The 19,681-nt window shown below is 46.7% G+C and overlaps 2 protein-coding genes across 15 annotated transcripts in view; one reads left to right on the forward strand and one right to left on the reverse strand.

Moving 5' to 3' along the window:
* Window positions 1–203: 203 nt before the first annotated feature.
* Window positions 204–16,930, reverse strand: ITGB1BP1 (integrin subunit beta 1 binding protein 1). 13 transcript variants are annotated; one of them, XM_073022773.1, is made up of 9 exons: window positions 16,822–16,919; window positions 14,118–14,765; window positions 13,793–13,858; window positions 12,341–12,447; window positions 7,940–8,018; window positions 6,047–6,183; window positions 1,654–1,746; window positions 977–1,126; window positions 204–444 (listed from the first exon to the last, which is right to left on the reverse strand). In XM_073022773.1, the coding sequence occupies exons 4-9, from the start codon at window positions 12,410–12,412 to the stop codon at window positions 373–375; spliced, it is 603 nt and encodes a 200-aa protein (XP_072878874.1). In that variant the 5' UTR covers window positions 12,413–12,447; window positions 13,793–13,858; window positions 14,118–14,765; window positions 16,822–16,919; the 3' UTR covers window positions 204–372. The 13 variants fall into 13 exon arrangements, with proteins under 13 accessions (XP_072878874.1, XP_072878872.1, XP_037862481.1 ...); XM_073022771.1 differs by having other exon boundaries at window positions 13,707–13,858; XM_038006553.2 differs by lacking the exon at window positions 14,118–14,765 and having other exon boundaries at window positions 16,822–16,926.
* A 62-nt stretch (window positions 16,931–16,992) lies between these two features.
* Window positions 16,993–19,681, forward strand: part of CPSF3 (cleavage and polyadenylation specific factor 3) — a 51,256-nt gene continuing 48,567 nt past the window's right edge. The window contains exon 1 of one of the 2 annotated variants that reach the window (XM_007971529.3): window positions 16,993–17,261. In XM_007971529.3, coding sequence (XP_007969720.1) covers window positions 17,212–17,261 — 50 coding nt within the window. In that variant the 5' untranslated portion in view covers window positions 16,993–17,211. Of the gene's footprint in view, window positions 17,491–19,681 lie in introns of both variants that reach the window. The other variant, XM_038006545.2, reaches the window with a different exon arrangement.

The raw sequence follows: 19,681 nt of genomic DNA on the forward strand, positions 1-19,681 counted from the left end.
TGCCAGTGATCCCACGTCACTGGGAAGCCACTGCTGAACACATGTCATCAGTCTTCCTCAGGCAGGCCTTCAGTGTTTGTCACTGAATGGACCTCTGGGTCACCTAGGCTTCTGTGACACTTAGGTTAAGCTTATTTGAACTTGAAAAAGACAAATGAAGTTTTTTTTATCCCAGAAAGTAGATGACTTCATTGAGAGTTAACTCTCTGTAATATGACACATTTTAATAAACAAATGGTCAGCATTTTACACAATCCATTTTCTTCAGAAAACCTAGAGCAAGGGATCACTTCATTCTTTGCATAACACTTCAGCACTGCAGATTGAAAACAGCTGAACTTTCAGAGGAAGTTGACTTCTTGATTGCAGGATTCAAGGTTTCTCAGATGTTAATACAGAGTCAAAAGCAGTGGCTAAAACCTTGCAAATGGCTTGTGCTTGTTCCTACATAACGTGAAAAGATAGAGTAAGAGCCACATTCGCTGATCTCTTCATGAACTTAATCTGGCTAGCAGAGGCCCACCCCCAACCCTCTTAAGACCTCTCCTGAGCAAGCCGACAGCACATGCCTGCCTAAGTCAGTGGAACCCGCACTATGAGCTTCCCTGCACGTGGGCCCTTTGCCCTCCTTCAGAGAGGAGCAAACAGCGACTGCAGCCTGAGAAGGCTGATCATGCAGTCTAAGACGGCAACAGCTTTCGGAAATGGAGGGAGCCTTTGGCCCCTGGAGGATACGCTTTTCCTCAGCTGCTTTGTTTACCTTTTAAATCCAGGCACGAGTGAGTGCTGCCACTGGCCCTAACAGAAATGGTTCACAAACCTGCGCTGTCTTGCCAGCTGGCTGACCTCCAGCCTAATATTCATTCCCTATCCCCAGATATTCCATATACAATGGATTGTATTCAACCTTCAAAAACAACAATAGTCCCTGGGTTTTGCGATGACGAGTAAGCAGCTAACCAAAGTCAAGTCTCACCAGGCTGTTGCACTGATAAACCCACAGGCTGTATTCTTCATTGCTTGCATCTGTGGTCTTCAGAGCCAGTAAGCTTTTTCCTGCCCCGAGACCATCATCGTAACACACCATCCGGATTATTAAGTAGAGCGCATGCCTGTGCAAAACATCCTGCAGGAGTCAGGAAAGATTCCAAGATCAGGACTCTCACATGTTCGTCAGTCCTAATGACACGCCCTCCCAGGCAGAGTGAGGCTTGAAACAGCATATCCATAGGTTTCTCACCCCAAGGGATGTTCCTGTATGCTCCGTCTCGGGCAATTTGCCTTCAGGATCACGCCTTTTTAAATCCCAGTAAGACAGGAGTGGAGTGATCTAAACTGACTATCCCAGTGTCTGTGCCCATCTTCCAAGCTGACAGCTGCTCTTAATTGATGAGGGGCCCTTACTTGAAAATGCATCCGGAGGCATCGTGTGAGTTTGGGGTCGGGGACAGGTTGCATGGACCCTTCCAACACAGGAGAGAAAAGGAGGCCCCTATTCACCCTAAGAAATTGGTCACATTTAAGACCAACTGCCAGGACTGTTTACAAACCAATCACTGCAAACAGGAGTGGCCCTAATTAGAAGAGGGCTCTTAATGGCCTGAATTCCCTGTTATCTAAAACATAATTTTCTTAATAAATTATATTACTTACATATTGATCTGATGTTGATACTTTTATGCCATACTTGGAAACTCCCATAATAAATTCTTCCTCTGGAGGAACAAAAGGCAACTTTCCGTCTTGCTTTAAAGTAAAAATAAAGTATATGATAAAGATTAAAATTACATTTAGTCTTATTTCTGACTACTCGAGTATCTGGCCATCACAAGCCCAAACCCTTTAAAGAATGTGGGGTACACAGCCAGGCAAGAGTTTCTCTCCACAGAGGCAGAAGACACATTTCCCCCCATTTAAAAAAAACTTTATTTTTATTTCTGAGACAGAGTCTCACTCCATCGCCCAGGCTGTAGCGCAGTGGCACGATCTCAGCTCAGGGCAACCTCTGCCTCCTGGGTTCAAGTGAGCACATCTGGCTAATTTTTGTATTTTTAGTACAGATGGATTGTATTTCATCATGTTGGCCAGGCTGGTCGTGAACTCCTGACCTCAAGTGATCCACCCATCACAGCCTCCCAAAACGCTGGGATTACAGGCACGAGCCACCGTGTGGGCCATTAATTTATTTTTAAATAGAGATGGTACTGCCTTAGGCTGGTCTTGAACTCTTCTTGGCCTCAGGTAACTCTCCCAAGTTGGCCTCCCAAAGTGCTGGCATTACAGGCATGAGCCACTGTGCCCAGCCCCATTTTTACAGCCCACAACTCTGAGCAAAATTCACATCCATCCCTTTCATGCATATTGTCTGTCTTGGTGTTAATCCTAATTGCAAACTGAGCTGCCTCTCACAGATCCTGCTGAGGTTAAAATATCTACATTAGAAAAATTAAGGTCTTCACTTCCATAGCGTGGACCACTGTTAGCACGTGGGATGATCAGGAAGCAGAGCCCACATACCCTGCCCAGATGGGAAGGCGTGTCTGGTGATCCCAGGCCTCAGGGCTTCGGGCTGGCAAGTGCTGCTGATGAGCAGTTACTCCACTCACAAAAACATGAATCAGAGTTTTGAGCTACTCAGAAACGGCAGATAATCCCTGACGGCTTCCCTATTGGACGATCCAGTCTCAGCTCCCAGACCAGAATACCACCTACTTCGTCTTCCCTAACATAAGACACTGTTGGCAACCTATGGATGTTCCATACTGTAAATGGTTTTGAGGAACCACTTGCTCACATTAGAGAAATCATAGTAAATAAGTTGCATCCACAATGTTACAATACCCTCTTCCCAACTGCTTCCCACAGTAGGTTTAAAGCAATTCCAAGAATCACGGTATGGGAAACAGTCATGCTACTGTCAATACTGGAATTTTAGCAAGCAAAAATTCTATGGTGATATGAAAAATTGAGCAGTCCTTATAGGAATGAAAATAATGCTGGTGTATTTTTGAGAGGAAAATAATTGATCTTTCAGTACAACACTGAGACTGGTTGTTGCTTTTATGGTAAGACCACACTGAACGCTGCGGCTCGTTCTTGGAAACTAAAACTTTAAGCGAAACCATGCATATAACAAAACCATTTTTTTTTCTCTTCAACATCATAAAACATTGTAACAAAATGACCTTGAAAAACGAGATACCGGAGGAACTAATCTAGATGGTTTTCCAAGAACCAATCAACGAGGTTACCCGAGGACTTAATGTAGTTTGTTGGAATGACTTTACATTTCCAACAAATGCTGGATAGTAATTACACTCGTCCAGACTACCATGAGTTTTTTTTTTTTTGAAACGGAGTTTTGCTCTTGTCACCCAGGCTAGAGTGCAGTGGTGCGATCTCGGCTCACTGCAACCTCCGCCTCCCAGGTTCAAGCAATTCTCCTGCCTCAGTCTCCCAAGTAGCTGGGATTACAGGCACACGCCACCATGCCCAGCTAATTTTTTTGTATTTTTAGTAGAGATGGAGTTTCACTGTGTTAGGCAGGATGGTCTCAATCTCCTGACCTCGTGATCCGCCCACCTCAGCCTCCCAAAGTGCTGGAATTACAGACCTGAGCCACCGTGCCCAGCCCGAGTTCTCTCTTAAATGGCAATTTAGATTCACTGATGTTGTCCTTCAGACAGAAGTATCTTCCTTTACTTTCATAAAGATAGGAAACTTCATTTCAGATTTTTTTGAGACATTCTCACTGTTCTGTCGCCCAGGCTGGAGTGCAGTGATAGAATGATGGCTCCCTGCAACCTTGACCTCCTGGGCTCAAGGAATCCCCTTGCCTTGGCCTTCTGAGTATCTGGGACTACCAGTGCATAACACCACACTCAGCTGAATTTTTTAGATGTTTTGTAGGGACGGGGTCTTGCCCAGGTGGGTGTATTTTTTGTTTGAGACAGTCTCACTATGTCACCCAGGGCTAGAGTGCAGTGGCACCATCTTGGCTCACGGCAGCCTCTGCCTCCTGAGTTCAAGCAAGCAGTTCAACCTCAGCCTCCAGATTAGCTGGGATTATAGGCGTGCACCACCACGCCCAGCTGATTTTCGTATTTTTAGTAGAGATGGGGTTTTTGCCATATTGGCCAGGCTGGTCCTGAACTCTTGGCCTCAAGTGATCTGCCCGCCTTGGCCTCCCAAAGTTCAGGCATGAGCCACTGCACTCAACAATTTAAAAATTTTTTTTTGTAGAAACGAGGTCTCACTGTGTTGCCCAGGCTGGTTTTGAACTCCTGGGTTCAGGTGATCTCCCTGCTCTGCCTCCCAAAATGCTGGGATTACAGGCGTGAGCCACCACGCCCTGCCACGTTGTATTTCATATTCTCATTCTCCATGATTTAAGAGATTACACATTCTTCAGATGAACACTCTCTGAAGTTAAGGAATCTTTTTATTGCAGTAATATCCCTCTTTTAATGTGCACATAAAAATGTCATTTCGTTTTCTAGAAACTCCAGAAACAATTTACTTTCTTTTTTTCTCTCATTACCGAATTCACTAAGTCTTTTGGCTCATGCGCTTCCACCACTGGCAAGGGCACAGATTTCATAAAATTTCATGCTTATATAGTTTACACCTTATACTTCTGATTTAATTTTCCTTCTTAATTTTCCTTCATGATGATTATTTTTTATCGTCTTGATTTTATCTTTTTGAAACCCACTCATCTCAATTCTTGTTAGAAACCTTGCATGAATAAACAGATATGTTCGGTCGACATCATTATGAATTAGATTATTCAGAGACAGAACTGGTCTGATGGTGGTATGGTGAGGTTGTGCCAGATTATTTTAAAAGAAGAACCTAAGGAATATAACCAGTCACCACAATCAGCTCCTCATTTAAATAGGATTGATCAGCCCCATAAAGAAAGTATTAATAGGCCAGGCACAATGGCTCAGGCCTGTAATCCCAGCATTTTCGGAGGCAGAGGCAGGTGGATCACATGAGGTCAGGGGTTCACAACCAGCTTGGGCAACACAGTGAAACCCCGTCTGCACTAAAATACAAAAAATTAGCCGGGTGTGGCAGCACGCGCCTGTAGTCCCAGCTACTCAGGAAGCTGAGGCAGGAGAATCGCTCGAACCCAGGAGGTGGAGGTTGCAGTGGGGCGAGATCACGCCACTGCACTCCAGCCTGGGTGACAGAGCAAGACTGTCTCAAAAAAAAAAAAAAAAAAGTATTGGCCAGGCGTGGTGGCTCACGCCTGTAATCCCAGCACTTTGGGAGGCCGAGGTGGGTGAATCACAAGGGCAGGAGTTCGAGACGAGCCTGACCAACATGGTGAAACCCCATCTCTGCTAAAAATACAAAAATCAGCCAGGCATGGTGGCCAGCGCCTATAATCCCAGCTACTCAGGTGGCTGAGGTGGGAGAATCTCTTCAACCTGGGAGGCGGAGGTTGCAATGAGCTGAGATCGCACCACTGTACTCCAGCCTGGGCAACAGAGCAAGACTCCATCTCAAAAAAAAAAAAAAAATTAAAAAGTACTGTGGGCCGGCCGCAGTGGCTCACACCTACAATCCCAGCACTTTGGGAAGCCGAGGTGGGCAGATCACCTGAGGTCGGGAGTTCAAGACCAGCCTAACCAACATGGAGAAACCCTGTCTCTACTAGAAATACAAAATTAGCTGGGCATGGTGATGGGCGCCTGTAATCCCAACTACTCGGGAGGCTGAGGCAGGAGAATTGCTTGAACCCGGGAGGTGGAGATTGCAGTGAGCCAAGATCATGCCATTGCACTCCAGCCTGGGCAACAAAAGCGAAACCCCGTTTCAAAAAAAAAAAGGTACCGTGTTGGAAGGAAGGAACGGCGCCCGTGTTCCTACGCAGCTCAGCGCTCACGCACATGTGCAGTGGTGATGCGGAGGCTTCCAGTCCAGAGCAAGTGGAGCAGCACCCAGTGGACCCGAGGAGTGAGCCTTTGCCCCAAAGCCACGAGCTGGCTCCCCAGACTCTCAGAACCAGAGAGTTATGGAATTTTTTTTTTTTTACCTGGGCAACGTCTATATAATTTATCAGGTCTAATGGCCCTTCAAGGCCTTTTCCCTCAGAGAGTTTCAGTTTCTCAATGGCACCAACATATTTTATTCGAAATTCTGCGCAGGTATCTGAATTATTGTTGCTTTGTCCTAGAGATGAAAGAAAAGTGGTAAGACTTCAGAAGAAATATCTGCATTACAGGGTATCCTCAGTCCCTTCCCAAATAAAAACCAGACAGTCATTAGAACATAACCACTAACGACAAATTTTATAATGCAAAATATTTGTATATAATGGGGAAGAACTTAAAATTTCACTAACCCTTTATGACTCATGGTATACTAAATATAATATACAAAGGTCTCAATAATAGGAATAAATATTAACCTTCCCTTCAAAACAAACAGTAAAGAAAAGGTTACTACATAATGATTACCTTTATGATGCATGATATTTATTTTTGGTTCTTTGTCCCTCTTCACCATTTTTTTTTTCCCCTGTAGAGAGAGGGTCTCACTACATTGCCCAGGCTGGTCTTAAACTCCTGGGCTCAAGCGATCCTCCCACCTTGGCTTCCCAAAGTGCTGGAATTACAGGCATGATCCACTGTGCCTGGCCTAACATGTTAGCTTTCTTTCCTCATTCAGGAAGCCTACTCTTCCTCCACCATTCCATCAGAAAAGACCACATAGTTTTTCTTTTTAATGTCGATGGAATAATGCCAGGCAGGAAGTCTTTTAACCTAACAGCAACAGTTGAAGAGGTGTGTGTGTGCCACAAAATCTAGCCCATACAAAAACTACTACAAACGACTTATAATCTCAACCATACTAAGGAAATACTATATGACTGCTTTTAGGTTATGTAATAAAAAGATGCCCACAACTTTAATAATTTTAAAGGCATCTGGCAGTAAAGACAATGGACTTAATGCTCCAACATTCTCTGTTACAGATTCACTAGGACAATTCCTGACAGAGAAAGAGGAATTTGGACAAGAAAATGAATATATTTCCAGTTAGCCACCAGCTACTTAGGGAGCTTGGGTTAGAACTCACCTCTTGATTTCTTTTCTTTTTTTTTTTTTTTTGAGATAGAGTCTCGCTCTGTCACCCAGGCTGGAGTGCGGTGGCGTGATTCGCAGCTCACTGCAACCTCCACCTCTGGGTTCAAGCAATTCTCCTGCCTCAGCCTCCCGAGTAGCTGGGATTATAAGCATGCGCCACCATGCCCAGCTAATTTTTTGTATTTTTAGTAGAGACAGGGTTTCACCATGTTGGCCAGGCTAGTCTCAAACTCCTGACCTCAGGTGAGCCACCTGCCTTGGCCTCCCAAAGTGCTGGGATTATAGGTGTGAGCCAACACACCCAGCCTGTTTCTAAGGATCTACTAATTTTGGGCAGCTGCATACATATCTACAAGGGTCTGGGCCAGATCCTCCCCTTAATGACTTGTGTTGGTGGTGGTCATGAGCTGGTGAATCTCTGGGTTCCTTGGGCTAAATGAATGGCTCCTTAGCCCTTTAATCACCAAGATATTTGCCCTATTCCCCATAGACAACGTAAGTCCAATGGAATTCACCTTCTGCCACCCCATTTCTTTTAATTTTTGTGGGTACATAGTAGGTGTATGTATTTATTGCCACCTCATTTCTTTAAAAACTATTTTGAAACTTCCAGTTTGCCCATGTGCCTGTGCCAATCTCCAAAGGCTACGTGGTTCCCCAATCACGCCACACCCTCAGCCCATGTCCCACCAAATCTGGGTCCACTTCTAAACTCCTGTCAAAAGTGGCAAAGGAGAGGAAGAAAGCCACAAATACTGAAGAACTCGCGCTACCCCAGTAAAACCACAAGAACATCAATGAAAAGGACAGACAATCAATGACCCAACCCTTTTCTGTACCTGAGCTTTTGGTGGAATCTGTGTCGAGGCTGGCCACCGTGCTGGATCGTGAAAGACCCCCAAGGCTAGAATCTACAGACTGAGAAACAGAAAAACAAGTAAAAAACCTCCACAGAAGCAGCCCCGTCTTCTCTGAAGTCCTCTAACCCATTCAAATTATTTATTAGAGTTGAGCTGACATATACGAAATCATGCCAATTATTCAGGCATATCAACTGTGACAGATTTTTCTTAAGACAAATTCTGCAACAAACTTCAAAAATAAAAAAAAAAATTCACATAATCCCAACTGTTCGTTCGTCCCACAACATAATATTGGATAAATGTGGTGGCAATATTCTTAGTCTAAATCGAAGCCATTACCACCACCTCCTTACAAGATGCCTTCTAAGAATATTCTTGTGAACATCTCACCTTGCTTTCACATTAGTTCCGCTGAACCCAAAACAAACCCTGTGCAGAAAGCCAGGCAAGGACCATGATCCCTGCTTAATAAATGAGGAAGGAGACTGAGATGTTTAGTGACTTATCCAAGGTAACATCTAGTAAATGGCTCCGATCTCAAACCTAGGTCTCTTAATTCTAGGTCTCTGGTCCAGTGCTTCTGCAATTATTCTAACTCGCGTCTGGCCTGCAGCAGGAATTCAGGGGCTAACTGGCAGAGAAGAGTAGACTATCATGTGAACTGTCACAAAAAAACAGCACAACTGTTGAGCAAAACAGAATCATATGTAAAGGGAGTTTGTTCCTCAGAGCTATACTCCCAATTTCTTTAGAAATAATATTCTGTGGCCGGGCGTGGTGGCTGACACCTGTAATCCCAGTACTTTGGGAGGCTGAGGCGGGTGGATCACCTGAGGACAGGAGTTCGAAACCAGCCTGGCCAACGTGGTGAAACCCCATCTCTACTAAAAAAAAAAATACAGCTGGGCGTGGTGGCTCACACCTATAATCCCAGCACTTTGGGAGGCTGAGGCATGTGGATCACCTGAGGTCAGGAGTTCGAGACCAGCCTGGCCCACATGGTAAAACCCCGTCTCTAACCAAAAATACAAAAGTTAGCTGGGTATGGTGGCGGGCACTTATAATCCTAGCTACTCAGGAGGCTGAGGCAGGAGAATCGCTTGAACCCGGGAGTTGGAGGTTTCAGTAAGCTGAGATCGCACCACTGCACTCCAGCCTGGGCAACAAGAGCGAAACTCCGTCTCAAAACAAACAAACAACAACAAAACACAATACAAAAATTAGCCAGGTGTGGTGGCACATCCCTATAGTCCCAGCTACTTGGCAGGCTGAGGCAGGAAAATCGCTTGAACCCAGAGGCAGAGGTTGCAGTGAGCCGAGATCATGCCACTGCACTCCAGCCTGGGTGACGGAGTGAGACTCCGCCTTCAAAAATAAAAATAAAACAAGACATCGGGCCACAAGGTGAGACTGCCCTGCAGAGTCCTCACGCTTAAGGCTGAGGAAGTGGCAGTAGGGAGGTTCTGTGTTGACCAGCTCCAGGAGTATCAAAAACTTCCAAGAACATGGTTCGCTTCCCCATTCTAAGGCTGCACAGGACTCCTACAATGTCAGGTTTCTGTGCTTCTGGTTACAACGCCACCCACCAGCTCCGCCGAGCCGATATGCCAGCTTACCCTGCCCTGACTGGAAACTGAGTGGCAGTCATGTGTCTTTGTCTCATTCACATGTGGCTGTTATTTCACAGCGTGGCACATGTGGGGCATGGGAGGCCCGGCAGGCACCCAGGACGAAAAGTCTAGGGAGGCATCTCCTGAGGGGGCCTTGTGCGACCCTGTGAGACGCCTCCTTCCATGCTGTGCCTCACCCTGGTCCTGGGACTGAGTGAACACACAGCTTTAAAATTAGAGCCCTCACAAGGGTAGAAAATCATGAAGAGGCTGTTCAGACTGGACTCGGCCTCCAGCTTCCTGCCTGTGCCTGGGATGTCTAACTCCCTTCCTCATTTATGCCTATTTGACCCGTATATTCTAAGGTCTCATTCACTAACTGCTTTTTTCGGGAAGACTTCTGTGATAGTTAATTTTATGTATCAACTTCTCTGGGCTAAGTACCCAGATATTTGGTCAAATACAAGTCAAGACATTGCCGTAAAGGTGTTTCTTTAAATGAGATTAATGTCTACCCCAGCAGACACGGGGCACAGCCGAGGACCCTCCACAGTGTGGGTGGGCCCCATCCAAGCAGGTGAAGGCCTTAAAGGAAAAAGACTCAGGCTCCCGAGGAGGAGAGTCTGCCTCCAGCTGCCTCCAGGCTGCCTTTGGGCTCAAGCTGCCACTTCCACTCCCAGGGGTCTCCAGCCCGCCCGCCCTGCAGATTGCAGACTTGCAGCCCCCAGAGTCACATCAGCCAATTCTTCAAAATAAACCTTGAACATACAACAAAATCTCTCTCTAGGATAGAAACACATCCTACTGGTTCTCTGGAGAACTCCAACTAATACGACTTCCTCCGTAACTTTAGGCCTATCATCTCCCCAGTCTTGGAATCCCTGAAGCAGTATTTGTCATTACCTCACACACCTTTGCGTTCTCTGAATTATTCATTGTCTCTGGGTATCAATCATGTCTCAAATGGTATCTGGCATCCAGGCAGAAGCACCTGGAGTGAATCACTTTTTCTGCCTCCCACAGCACCTGCTATCTTAAGGCTTTAAGCTTTGATGACTCTTTTCCGCACACTCCACAAGCCATCGTCATCCATCCACGGGTCCCATGAGTGCCCGCCTGGAACTCTCTGCAGAACCTGAGGTCTTAGCACCTCCTTCACACCCCGTCCAAGCCCCCATCATCTCTCAGGTTCTTACCACATCCTCCCCAGCAGTCTCTGCTCCTGCCCTTGCCCTGCTCATAGTGGCCAAAGTGACCCCCAACAAAACTTACATAAGATTCTGTCACTCCCTGGCCCCAGGCGCCCCCTGCTTTACTTCTCAGAGTAAAATCCCAGGTCTTCACAACACCTGCACCTGCCCTGCCCAGGCCACGCTGGTCTCCCTGCTGCCCCCTCAAACACACAGGCTCGCTCCTCCCATGGGCCTTTGCTCTCTCCTCTCCCTGAACCACAATCCTTCCAGATCTTATCATGGCCCCACTTCTGCTCTAGGCCCCTGCTCAAATGCCACCAAGAAAACAAGGCCTTTTCTCGAGAGGAGGAGCAGCAAAAAAAATAAATAAAATAAGACTTTTCTTTTCTTTTCTTTTTTTGAGACAGAATCTTGCTCTGTCACCCAGGCTGGAGTCCAATGGTGTGATCTTGGCTCACCGCAACCTTCGCCTCCCGGTTCAAGCAATTCTCCTGTCTCGGCCTCCCGAGTAGCTGGGACTACAGGTGTGTGCCACCACGCCCGGTTAATTTTTGTATTTTTAGTAGAGATAGGGTTTCACCATTTTGGCCAGGTTGGTCTCAAACTCCTGACCTCAGGTGATCTGCCCACCTTGGCCTCCCAAAGGCATGGGCCACTGTGCCCGGCCTGAAACTAAGACCTTTTCTACCAGACTGTTGAACACTGCCCCTCTCCCAATCTCCCACCCCGTCCATTCCTGTAGTTTCTTCCTCCCGTGTTCGTTTCCACTATCTGAAACTCTCTATTTTACTTATTTCTTCATTATTTTCTCTCCCATCTGAAACGGAAGCTCTGAGGCCAGGGATTGTTTCCCTCTCCCTAACTGCTCTATTTTATGCCCCTTAAACAGAGTTTGGCATACAGCCATGCTCAGTAAATACTCGGTGAATGAATGAGTGTTCACGTGCCATTGTTCAGGAGGTAGAAATAAAAATGCCATTCTTCTAAACACCAACAAAATTGGTGTCAAAAACCTAGAACAAATATAATGCAGCTATCTTTGTACTCTTATATTGAAAAATATCTGTCAGTCAAAAAGAAATCACTTTATTCTTTGAGACAAAAGCTGCCAGTTGAATAGCTCCTCAAAGGTTTGTTCGGCATGAACTAAAAATCCACGCTTACCGTCCAACAACATTCGAACTCTCTAGTATACAGTTATCTGCCAATCTCACTCTTAAGTCAAAGTCATTATGCACACCACAAGCCCTAGAACTCAAGAGGTCCAGCCCCTTAATGCCTGCAATTTCTGTCATTTAAAAATTTTTTAAATCAGTGCTTATTTCAACAAGACCATTCACAGGTCATGTCCCATCTAGTTTAATGGACTTCAGAATTTCAGAAAACCTACCAAAACAGATAAAATGAAGCTAAGCGTAGAATGCATCTCTAGCGCAAAAAGTAAATGTAAAAACACACCTAGTTTGAAGATTATCAGGAGGTCTGCCCATGGTCGGTATTCTCCATACAGTATCAGCTAGAAGAAACAAAACTCTCCCTGCTTTATGATTCTGTTCCAAATTCCATTTCCCTACCTTGCTCTTAGTACTGATTTCGCTACTTTGGGAACTGCTACTACTGTGTCGTTTTTTGCCTTTGCGAAACATTTTTCACCACCATTTCTTGATCCAGAGAAGATCCCCTGAAAAAACAAATATTGGTGACAGTTACATCGGGAAAAGCAACTTTTTTTTTTTTTTTTAAGAGACAGAGTCTTGCTCTTACTCAGGTTGGAGTGCAGTGGCACAAACATGGCTCTCTGCAGTCTCAACCTCCTGGGATCAAGTGATCCTCCCACCTCAGCCTCCCCGAGTCGCTGGGACTACAGGCATGTGCCACTACACTCAGCTAATTTCATTTTTGTAGAGATAGGATCTTGCCATGTTGGCCAGGCTGGTCTCAAACTCCTGCTCTCAGGTGATCCTCCCCCCTTGGCCTCCCAAAGTGTTGGGATTACAGGTGTGAGCCACCATGCCCAGCCAGGAAAAGCAACTTTGATATTGGTTACAGCTACATCAGGAAATGCAACATTAAATCACTTTATGCATAATAGAAATAAAAATCATCAATTCCTTCCAGTTCCATGGGTGTGTTCCTTTTCTATAAAACATAAACCTTTTCCCTTGGATACTATTCCTTTTCATTCTTTCCTATTAAATTACAAAAAATTAACCCAATAAGCAAAAAAAGGCAGAAACCTTGTCCTAGAGGTGTGAAAAGCACTTGTCTCAAGTATTAGACATGTCGCCTAGTTCTCAAAATTTCAAGGGCCTTACTTCTCTTCAATTGATTCAAGATTTTAGCAAAATATGCTGTGACACATCGGATTTTCAGCCGAGATACTGAGATTCAGTAAGCCTCTCAGCTTCACATTCTATACTTGGTAGGGTTGATATATACACCTCTCAGAAATGTGCATTTTTCTGGAAGTTTTGAAATGCCTTTAAGTAACAGCTGACACAAAGACCTTCCTAGGTGCCAGCGCCTCACCCCCCTCTCTACTAAGGGCAGCTAAGGAGATGACCTTGCTTCCCAGAGTCCATGTTACACATTTCTTTTTTTGAAATTAATAAATAATGCCTTGGAAACGTAAGATTCATCCTTGCCGATTGCATAGGAGAGCATAGATTATACTTGGCACATTAACTAACCTATATGAAGCTGCATAGCTCACAGAACTCCCGGGACAGTTACACTGTCACAGCCTCATGATAACCTTGTGACATATTCATTTGCTCTATTGATGCTTTTTAAGGGCAAACCACATGCCACACACTCTGCAGGGCTCTAACCCTCAAGGGGCTCACAGAAAGTGGGTTGTAATCTGCCTTTTACAGATGAGGGAACTGTGACATGTCTTTCAAGAGAATTTATGAGTAAGATAACCTGACCAATTTTTACCAAAAACTGTGTTCTCCAGAGGGAACAAGAAAATCTGCTTGCTATAGAATTGAACACTATTTGACTGTCTTCAAGGTCCCACATACAGCGGTCTGCACAGAGAGTTTCCTTTCATTCTGACCTGGGCGATGCTTTTCAGAGAAACAATGCACCTGATGAAGGAAAAAGAACGAGTGACTCAGGCAGCAGTCAATGAAAGCCCCTGCTGCAACCCAGAGATTCTCTGTATTTGGAGACCCTACTCTAAGCCCACTTACTAGGGGATGACATTAGGCCACTTGCCTGAGTCTGACCCCTGAGTCCAAGCTTTTTAATCAGCCTCATCATCAGATTTATTTCTATGTTTTTGCTGTGGGGTACCAGGAAAATCTGATTTAGTCATTCATTTCTGGATAGTCAGTGAGCACCTACCAAATGCCAGGGACGCATCAGTGAACCAAACGAAGCCCCTGACCTCAAGGAGCCTGTTCTCAGTGGGAGTAGACAGACCAACAAGAAAAACACACATAAAACATGTTATTAGGAAACAACTGCTATGAGGAAAACTAAGAGAAGTTAAGGAGACACAGACGGAAGGAAGGAAGGGGTGGGTATTCCAGAAAAAGATGCTCTAGATCTTTTTCTGAATGAAGTGAGGGCAGCCATAAATAGCCTGGAGGCAATGCTGTGCAGGCGGAGACGGGGCCCAAGGGAACAGTCAAGGCTATCTGGGAGCAGGACAGCAATGGGCCCAGACAAAGTGCCACAGAAGGCCAGGCAGGCTGTGATAACAGTGGACTTTAAGAGGAGGACTCTAAAGGTTTTTTTATTTATTTTTTGCTTATCTGCTGTGATCTTCCGGAATGGAGACTTTTAAAAAGCAGTTTAGCGACACAATTAGGTGTCTTCTGTTTTTTAAACAACGACCCTGGCTGCCAGGTAGGGAACTAACTCCATTGGATAAGAGTAAAAAGAGAGAGATGCGTTGGAAGACGACTGCGGGTGATTGCTGCAAAGGAGAACCTTACCAGCACAGGACACTAGTCAGTGAGAGACGGCAGGAGAGCCTTCTTCCAAGGCCTGCACAAAACGAGGTTAATGTAGCAGCATAAAGTGCCATGTTAATGGCGCTGATGGGTTAAAATGTTGATGTATATAACGTATTTAAGCATCAGATACTTCAGTATATATAAATACATATTTACATATAGGTAACAATTTTAAATATGATTTAAATTTTCAATCAAAACTTATTTTAAAAACAAAATGTGATTCTACTGTTAGTGCAATCCTGAAGTGTCTCCTCAAATCCCTTGATATGAAAATCATGACACCACAATGCCTCAGCAACTCCTTAAGGCTTTCTTTTCATCATCAACCCGGGGGCTTAGAAAAAAGCAGCATTTATTAAAGTCTTTGACATCTGCCGCAATTTTGATGCATGTTCTCAAGCAAATCATTCTTGCCTCAAAATTACTCATGCATCAAAATGAGGCCAATGATCCTGATTCGCGACTGGATGCTCCGCAGGCTCGTCAAATGCAAAGATGTCTCAAGCTGAAACCATCATCCTCCCCTCCAGATCTGCTCCTCTCCTCCTCTCTTCCTGTTAGGAAATTCTACTATTGCTGGGGGAAGCCAGGAAATCATGAATTCCTTGCTGTCCTTCAGGCCCCATACCCAATCTGGCACCAAGACCCACTGTATACCCCACCTGAAGAGCTCTCTGAACCAGCTCTCCACCAGGCCCCATGTCATCCTAGACCATGGGCACAGACACTATTTTTTTAGATTCTGATCAATGTGATGGATACTCACCCTACAAAAATACACATCCATACAAAATCTGGCATGAATTTAAGGAATTCACAAACCCAAGGAGATTTCGTGGGTAAGGGACCTTGTCCTACTGGATTCCCTAACACTTTAAATCCACCCCACACTGCAGCCAAAACGATTAAAATGATTTCTTTCACACATAAATCTAATGCCACTAGCCTGCTGAAAATCTTTCACTGGTTCTCCAAAGTCAGAGACCAAAGTCAACGTTCTTCAGCAGGACACGCCAGGTCCTCCAGGACGCAGCTCCTAACCACCTTTCCACTTCCATCCTCCACAACCCGGGCACAGTTAATTGATCTCAGCAAGGCAAAGCTGCTCGTGGTTCTCAGAGCGATGCTCCAGTCGCCCCTGCTTTGCAGCGCCCGGGACACCCTTCACCTTTCAGGCACTTGGCTACCTCTTACCTTTCAAGGCCCCTTTCAGGCTGCAGGCCTTCCTGGGATCTCAAGGCTGGGCTCAGGGACCCACAGCTTCAGTGTACCCCTGATCACAGCGCCACGATCTGCTGTGGTCTCTGATCTCACTCTCCCAGCTGCACGCTGGTCAAAGGCGGAGCTCAGGGACTCCTCTCTGCACAGCCAGGGCGCCTGGCAGGGGACGCGCTTACTGAAGCCGAGAACTTTCTGGAGTGTCTGTGACACCCCAACAGCAATTCCCAAGTACCAAACGCCTACCACGTGCCATGCACGGTGCTAGGTGCACAGATCCCTCTCACCCTCACTGACCAGCAAGCCTGAAGGATAACAGCCCCTTTCAAACGAGGATGCCAAAGCGCCCGAAGAGTCAGTGACCTGCCCAGGGTCACCAGGGTAAGGACGGATGGGGCCAAGCTCAGGGCCTAGGGAAAGCCGGCTCCAAAGTTCCTCCCAGACGCCAGCCTGCTTGGCACCTGTGTGTCACCGTGATGGAGCACCTTCCACGCGCTGGGTGCGGAGGATGTGACAGCGAAGGGGACAGACAACCCCGACCCTGAGAGGCGGGAGGCGGCCGAAACGAGGCAGAGGAAGAGGCAGGGAAACGGCCCGCGCTGCCCGCCTTGCCTCCCCTCCGGGCTGGCAGCGGCTCCGGAAGCTGCAGTCCACAACGCCCACGCCCGACCCGCGGTTCCAGGCGCCTCCACCCGCGCCCCAGGAGCGCAGACCCGCAGAGAACGCAGCCCGAGCCCAGGCATCCCTCCCCCGCCCTCCCTGCGGCCCCACCCATCCTTCCCGGCCGTCCGCGCCGCTCTCGGGGCCGTGTTCCCGTCAGGCCTCCGAGAGCTCGGCCCCGAGTGGGACGAGGGCTGGGCGCTCACCTCGCAGCCGCGGGCCCATCCCCCGGTTGCGGGCTTCGGGGTCCGCGTGGGAGCGCCGCGGCCTCTGGCACCCAGGCAGCTACTCCCGTTCCCGCTCCAGCGCCGGCTTTTCCAACGCTCCTGCCCACGTCCGCCGGGCCCCGCCTCCGAGACTAAGCGCAGGCGCAGTCCTGACGTCCCGCCCCCGGTTCCAGGACCCCGAGTGGTGGGAAGCTTCGCAAGCGACGTCCCCCAACCGGAAGTCGAGGGGAGGAGTCTAGTGCCGCGGGCTCCGGAGTGACGGAAGTTGTGCTCTTGTTGGATGGGGTTCTTCTTTCTTTCTTTACCTTCCAATTTAGGAAGACCCCGGCGACCTGTTCCCCGCCCCCGCTTCGCCCTCACACTTTTGGGATGTCTGCGATTCCTGCTGAGGAGAGCGACCAGCTGCTGATCCGACCTCTGTAAGGGACCAGCGAGAGAGGGAATGAGGCCACGGGCTGTGAGGGGTGCGAGGGATAACCGGAGACTTTGGCCTGCTCCGTCGCCCGCGCTCCCACCGTCCCCGGTAGCCTGCCTTTGGTCCGCGCTTGCAGGCCAGGCTTCTCAGGCTCGAGGGGTTGGAGGACCACTGATTGGAAGGGGCCTGCTAGAGTGAACGGGATTTTGCTTCTTTATCAGTTTCAGGAGAGGGTATGTTGGAGTCGGGGAAAAAAAAAGTTTTCCGGGGCCACCGGCCGCTTTTCGTACACGCTAAAAAGCGTTTTCACTTAGCACAAGCACGGATCTCTGCGCGTCAGGGCAAGCCGTGAGGGAGCCGGTGACGCTTATGATCGACAGGATGAGAGGAGGACCTGAATGAGGCTACAGCGGTACAGGGAAGAATTAAGTCTGTTTCCTAACACCAGGGCTTCACATGTGCCAGAAGTTAGAAAATATTAGGGACGTGCCGTGAGTTTCGATCTTCTCAGCTCAGGTCCTGGTAGAATAAGGAAGGTGTAAAGCTGGAGAGGAGAAAGTGCAGAGGTGTTAGGGACAAAAACTCAGCCCTCCACTGTCCGTAAGGAGAGTGGCCTTTCAGTGGACATGGTCCTCATCAGTCGGGAATGCTGCTGAAGGGGAGATGCAAATGTAGAGAACTTGGATTCCTACAGATGAGCATTTCGAACCCACAACATGTTTATTGTTAGATGTTAGTTGGCACAACATGAATATACGCTTTCCAAAAGGTAGAAAGTATGTCCTTTACACATTCGTTCAGTAAGGCTTCATTGAGCACCTGCTTGGGACATAGTCCGTTTCCTTCTGCTTAGATCACACCTGTCATGTCTTCCTGTGATGAGCAAACACTGTCACTTGATCTGATAACTCAATTCTTTAGCAAGTGTCAAGTGTCAAGCACCACACGTGGGGATACAGATGCAAAGGAGGGCCCAGTTAATTGCTCTCACCCTTATGGAGAGAATTACAGTGCACAGTGGGAAGTATTGGAGAGATACTTTGGAATAATAGGAGACCATTACTTTGAAGTCAGACCTGAAGTCCGTTATCTACTTGACCACTTAGTAGGACAACAACCTCACTGAACCCGTTTTCTCATGTGGAAATAAGATAAAACTTGAAGAGTAAAGATCGCGGTAGGTGCTTTGTAAATAATAGCTAATCTAAGAGCGCAGGTAGGCATTGCACTGAGCACTGTGAAAGTATGGAAAAGGGATTTCTGACAGATTGAGGAAAAAAGGATACCTCATGCATCCTGAAAAATGTGATGCTTGAGCTGAGTCCTAAAGAATGAGTAGGAGTTGAAGACTGGGGGGCCCAGGGTGTTCTAGGCAGTAGAAGTGGCACATGTGAAAGTGAGAGTGGCCACAACTTGTGGCCAGATTCCTCATGGCTGTAGCTAAAGAGCTGAGTTAGCAGATGAAGTGACAGGCTGTTGAGGTCCAGTTTAGGAAGCACCTCATATACATAGGAGTTTGGACCTTTATCAGATAGTCAATTACAGGGAGCCAGCGAAGGCTGTTAAGCAAGCATGGATATTGTGGGGAATTATGTTTTAGGAAAATCACTCCTGGCAGCAGTGTAGCAGCTGAATAAAAGGATGGATTGAGTAGAGCAGGTTCAGTAAGATATTGAAAGATTCCAAGTCTAGGTGATCAGAGCCTGTAGTGGGTGACATGAGTGTGAGAGAGTACGCAAATGAGATCTTCAGGATTTTGTGGCTGATCAGCTGTATCTGGAAGGGTGGTTGTGGGGAGGGAAGGCAGGGCAGAGAGGATGTTATAATGACTCGGATTCCTAAGTTTGGCAGTTGGGAAAGGGTAGTGTAGGAAGTGGGGCAACTCTGGAGTAAATTTGGGAGTTCGGTTGTTTCATAACAGCTTTATTGAGATACAGTTTACATACCATACGACTCACAATTTATATACCATACAACTCTCAGTCGTTCTTAACATAGAGTTATACAACCATTACCCCTCTCTCATTCCAGAACATTTTCATCACTCCCAAAAGATACCTTGTATTCATTAGCAGTCATGGACAATCCCCACTACCTCTCCAGACCTTAGCAACCACTAATCTACTTCTCTACAGATTTGCCTGTTGTGGACATTTCATAGAAGTGCGATCATACAATACATAGTCTTTTGTCTCTGGCATCTTTCATTTAGCATAATCTTTCCAAGGTTCAAAATTGAGGAGTTTTATTCATTCAATCAGTATTGTTTGTGATTTACTACATGCCAGGTACTGTAGCAATACAGCAGTGAATAAGGTGGACAATGCCTCTGTTCTTAGGAAGCTTTCATTTAGTAGCCTGAAGCAAGACATAAGTGGATACAATAACTTCATGTAGTTGTAAGTATTAAGATAACATGATGCT

This window comes from Chlorocebus sabaeus, chromosome 14, assembly GCF_047675955.1.
Source record: "Chlorocebus sabaeus isolate Y175 chromosome 14, mChlSab1.0.hap1, whole genome shotgun sequence".
Taxonomy (NCBI): domain Eukaryota; kingdom Metazoa; phylum Chordata; class Mammalia; order Primates; family Cercopithecidae; genus Chlorocebus; species Chlorocebus sabaeus.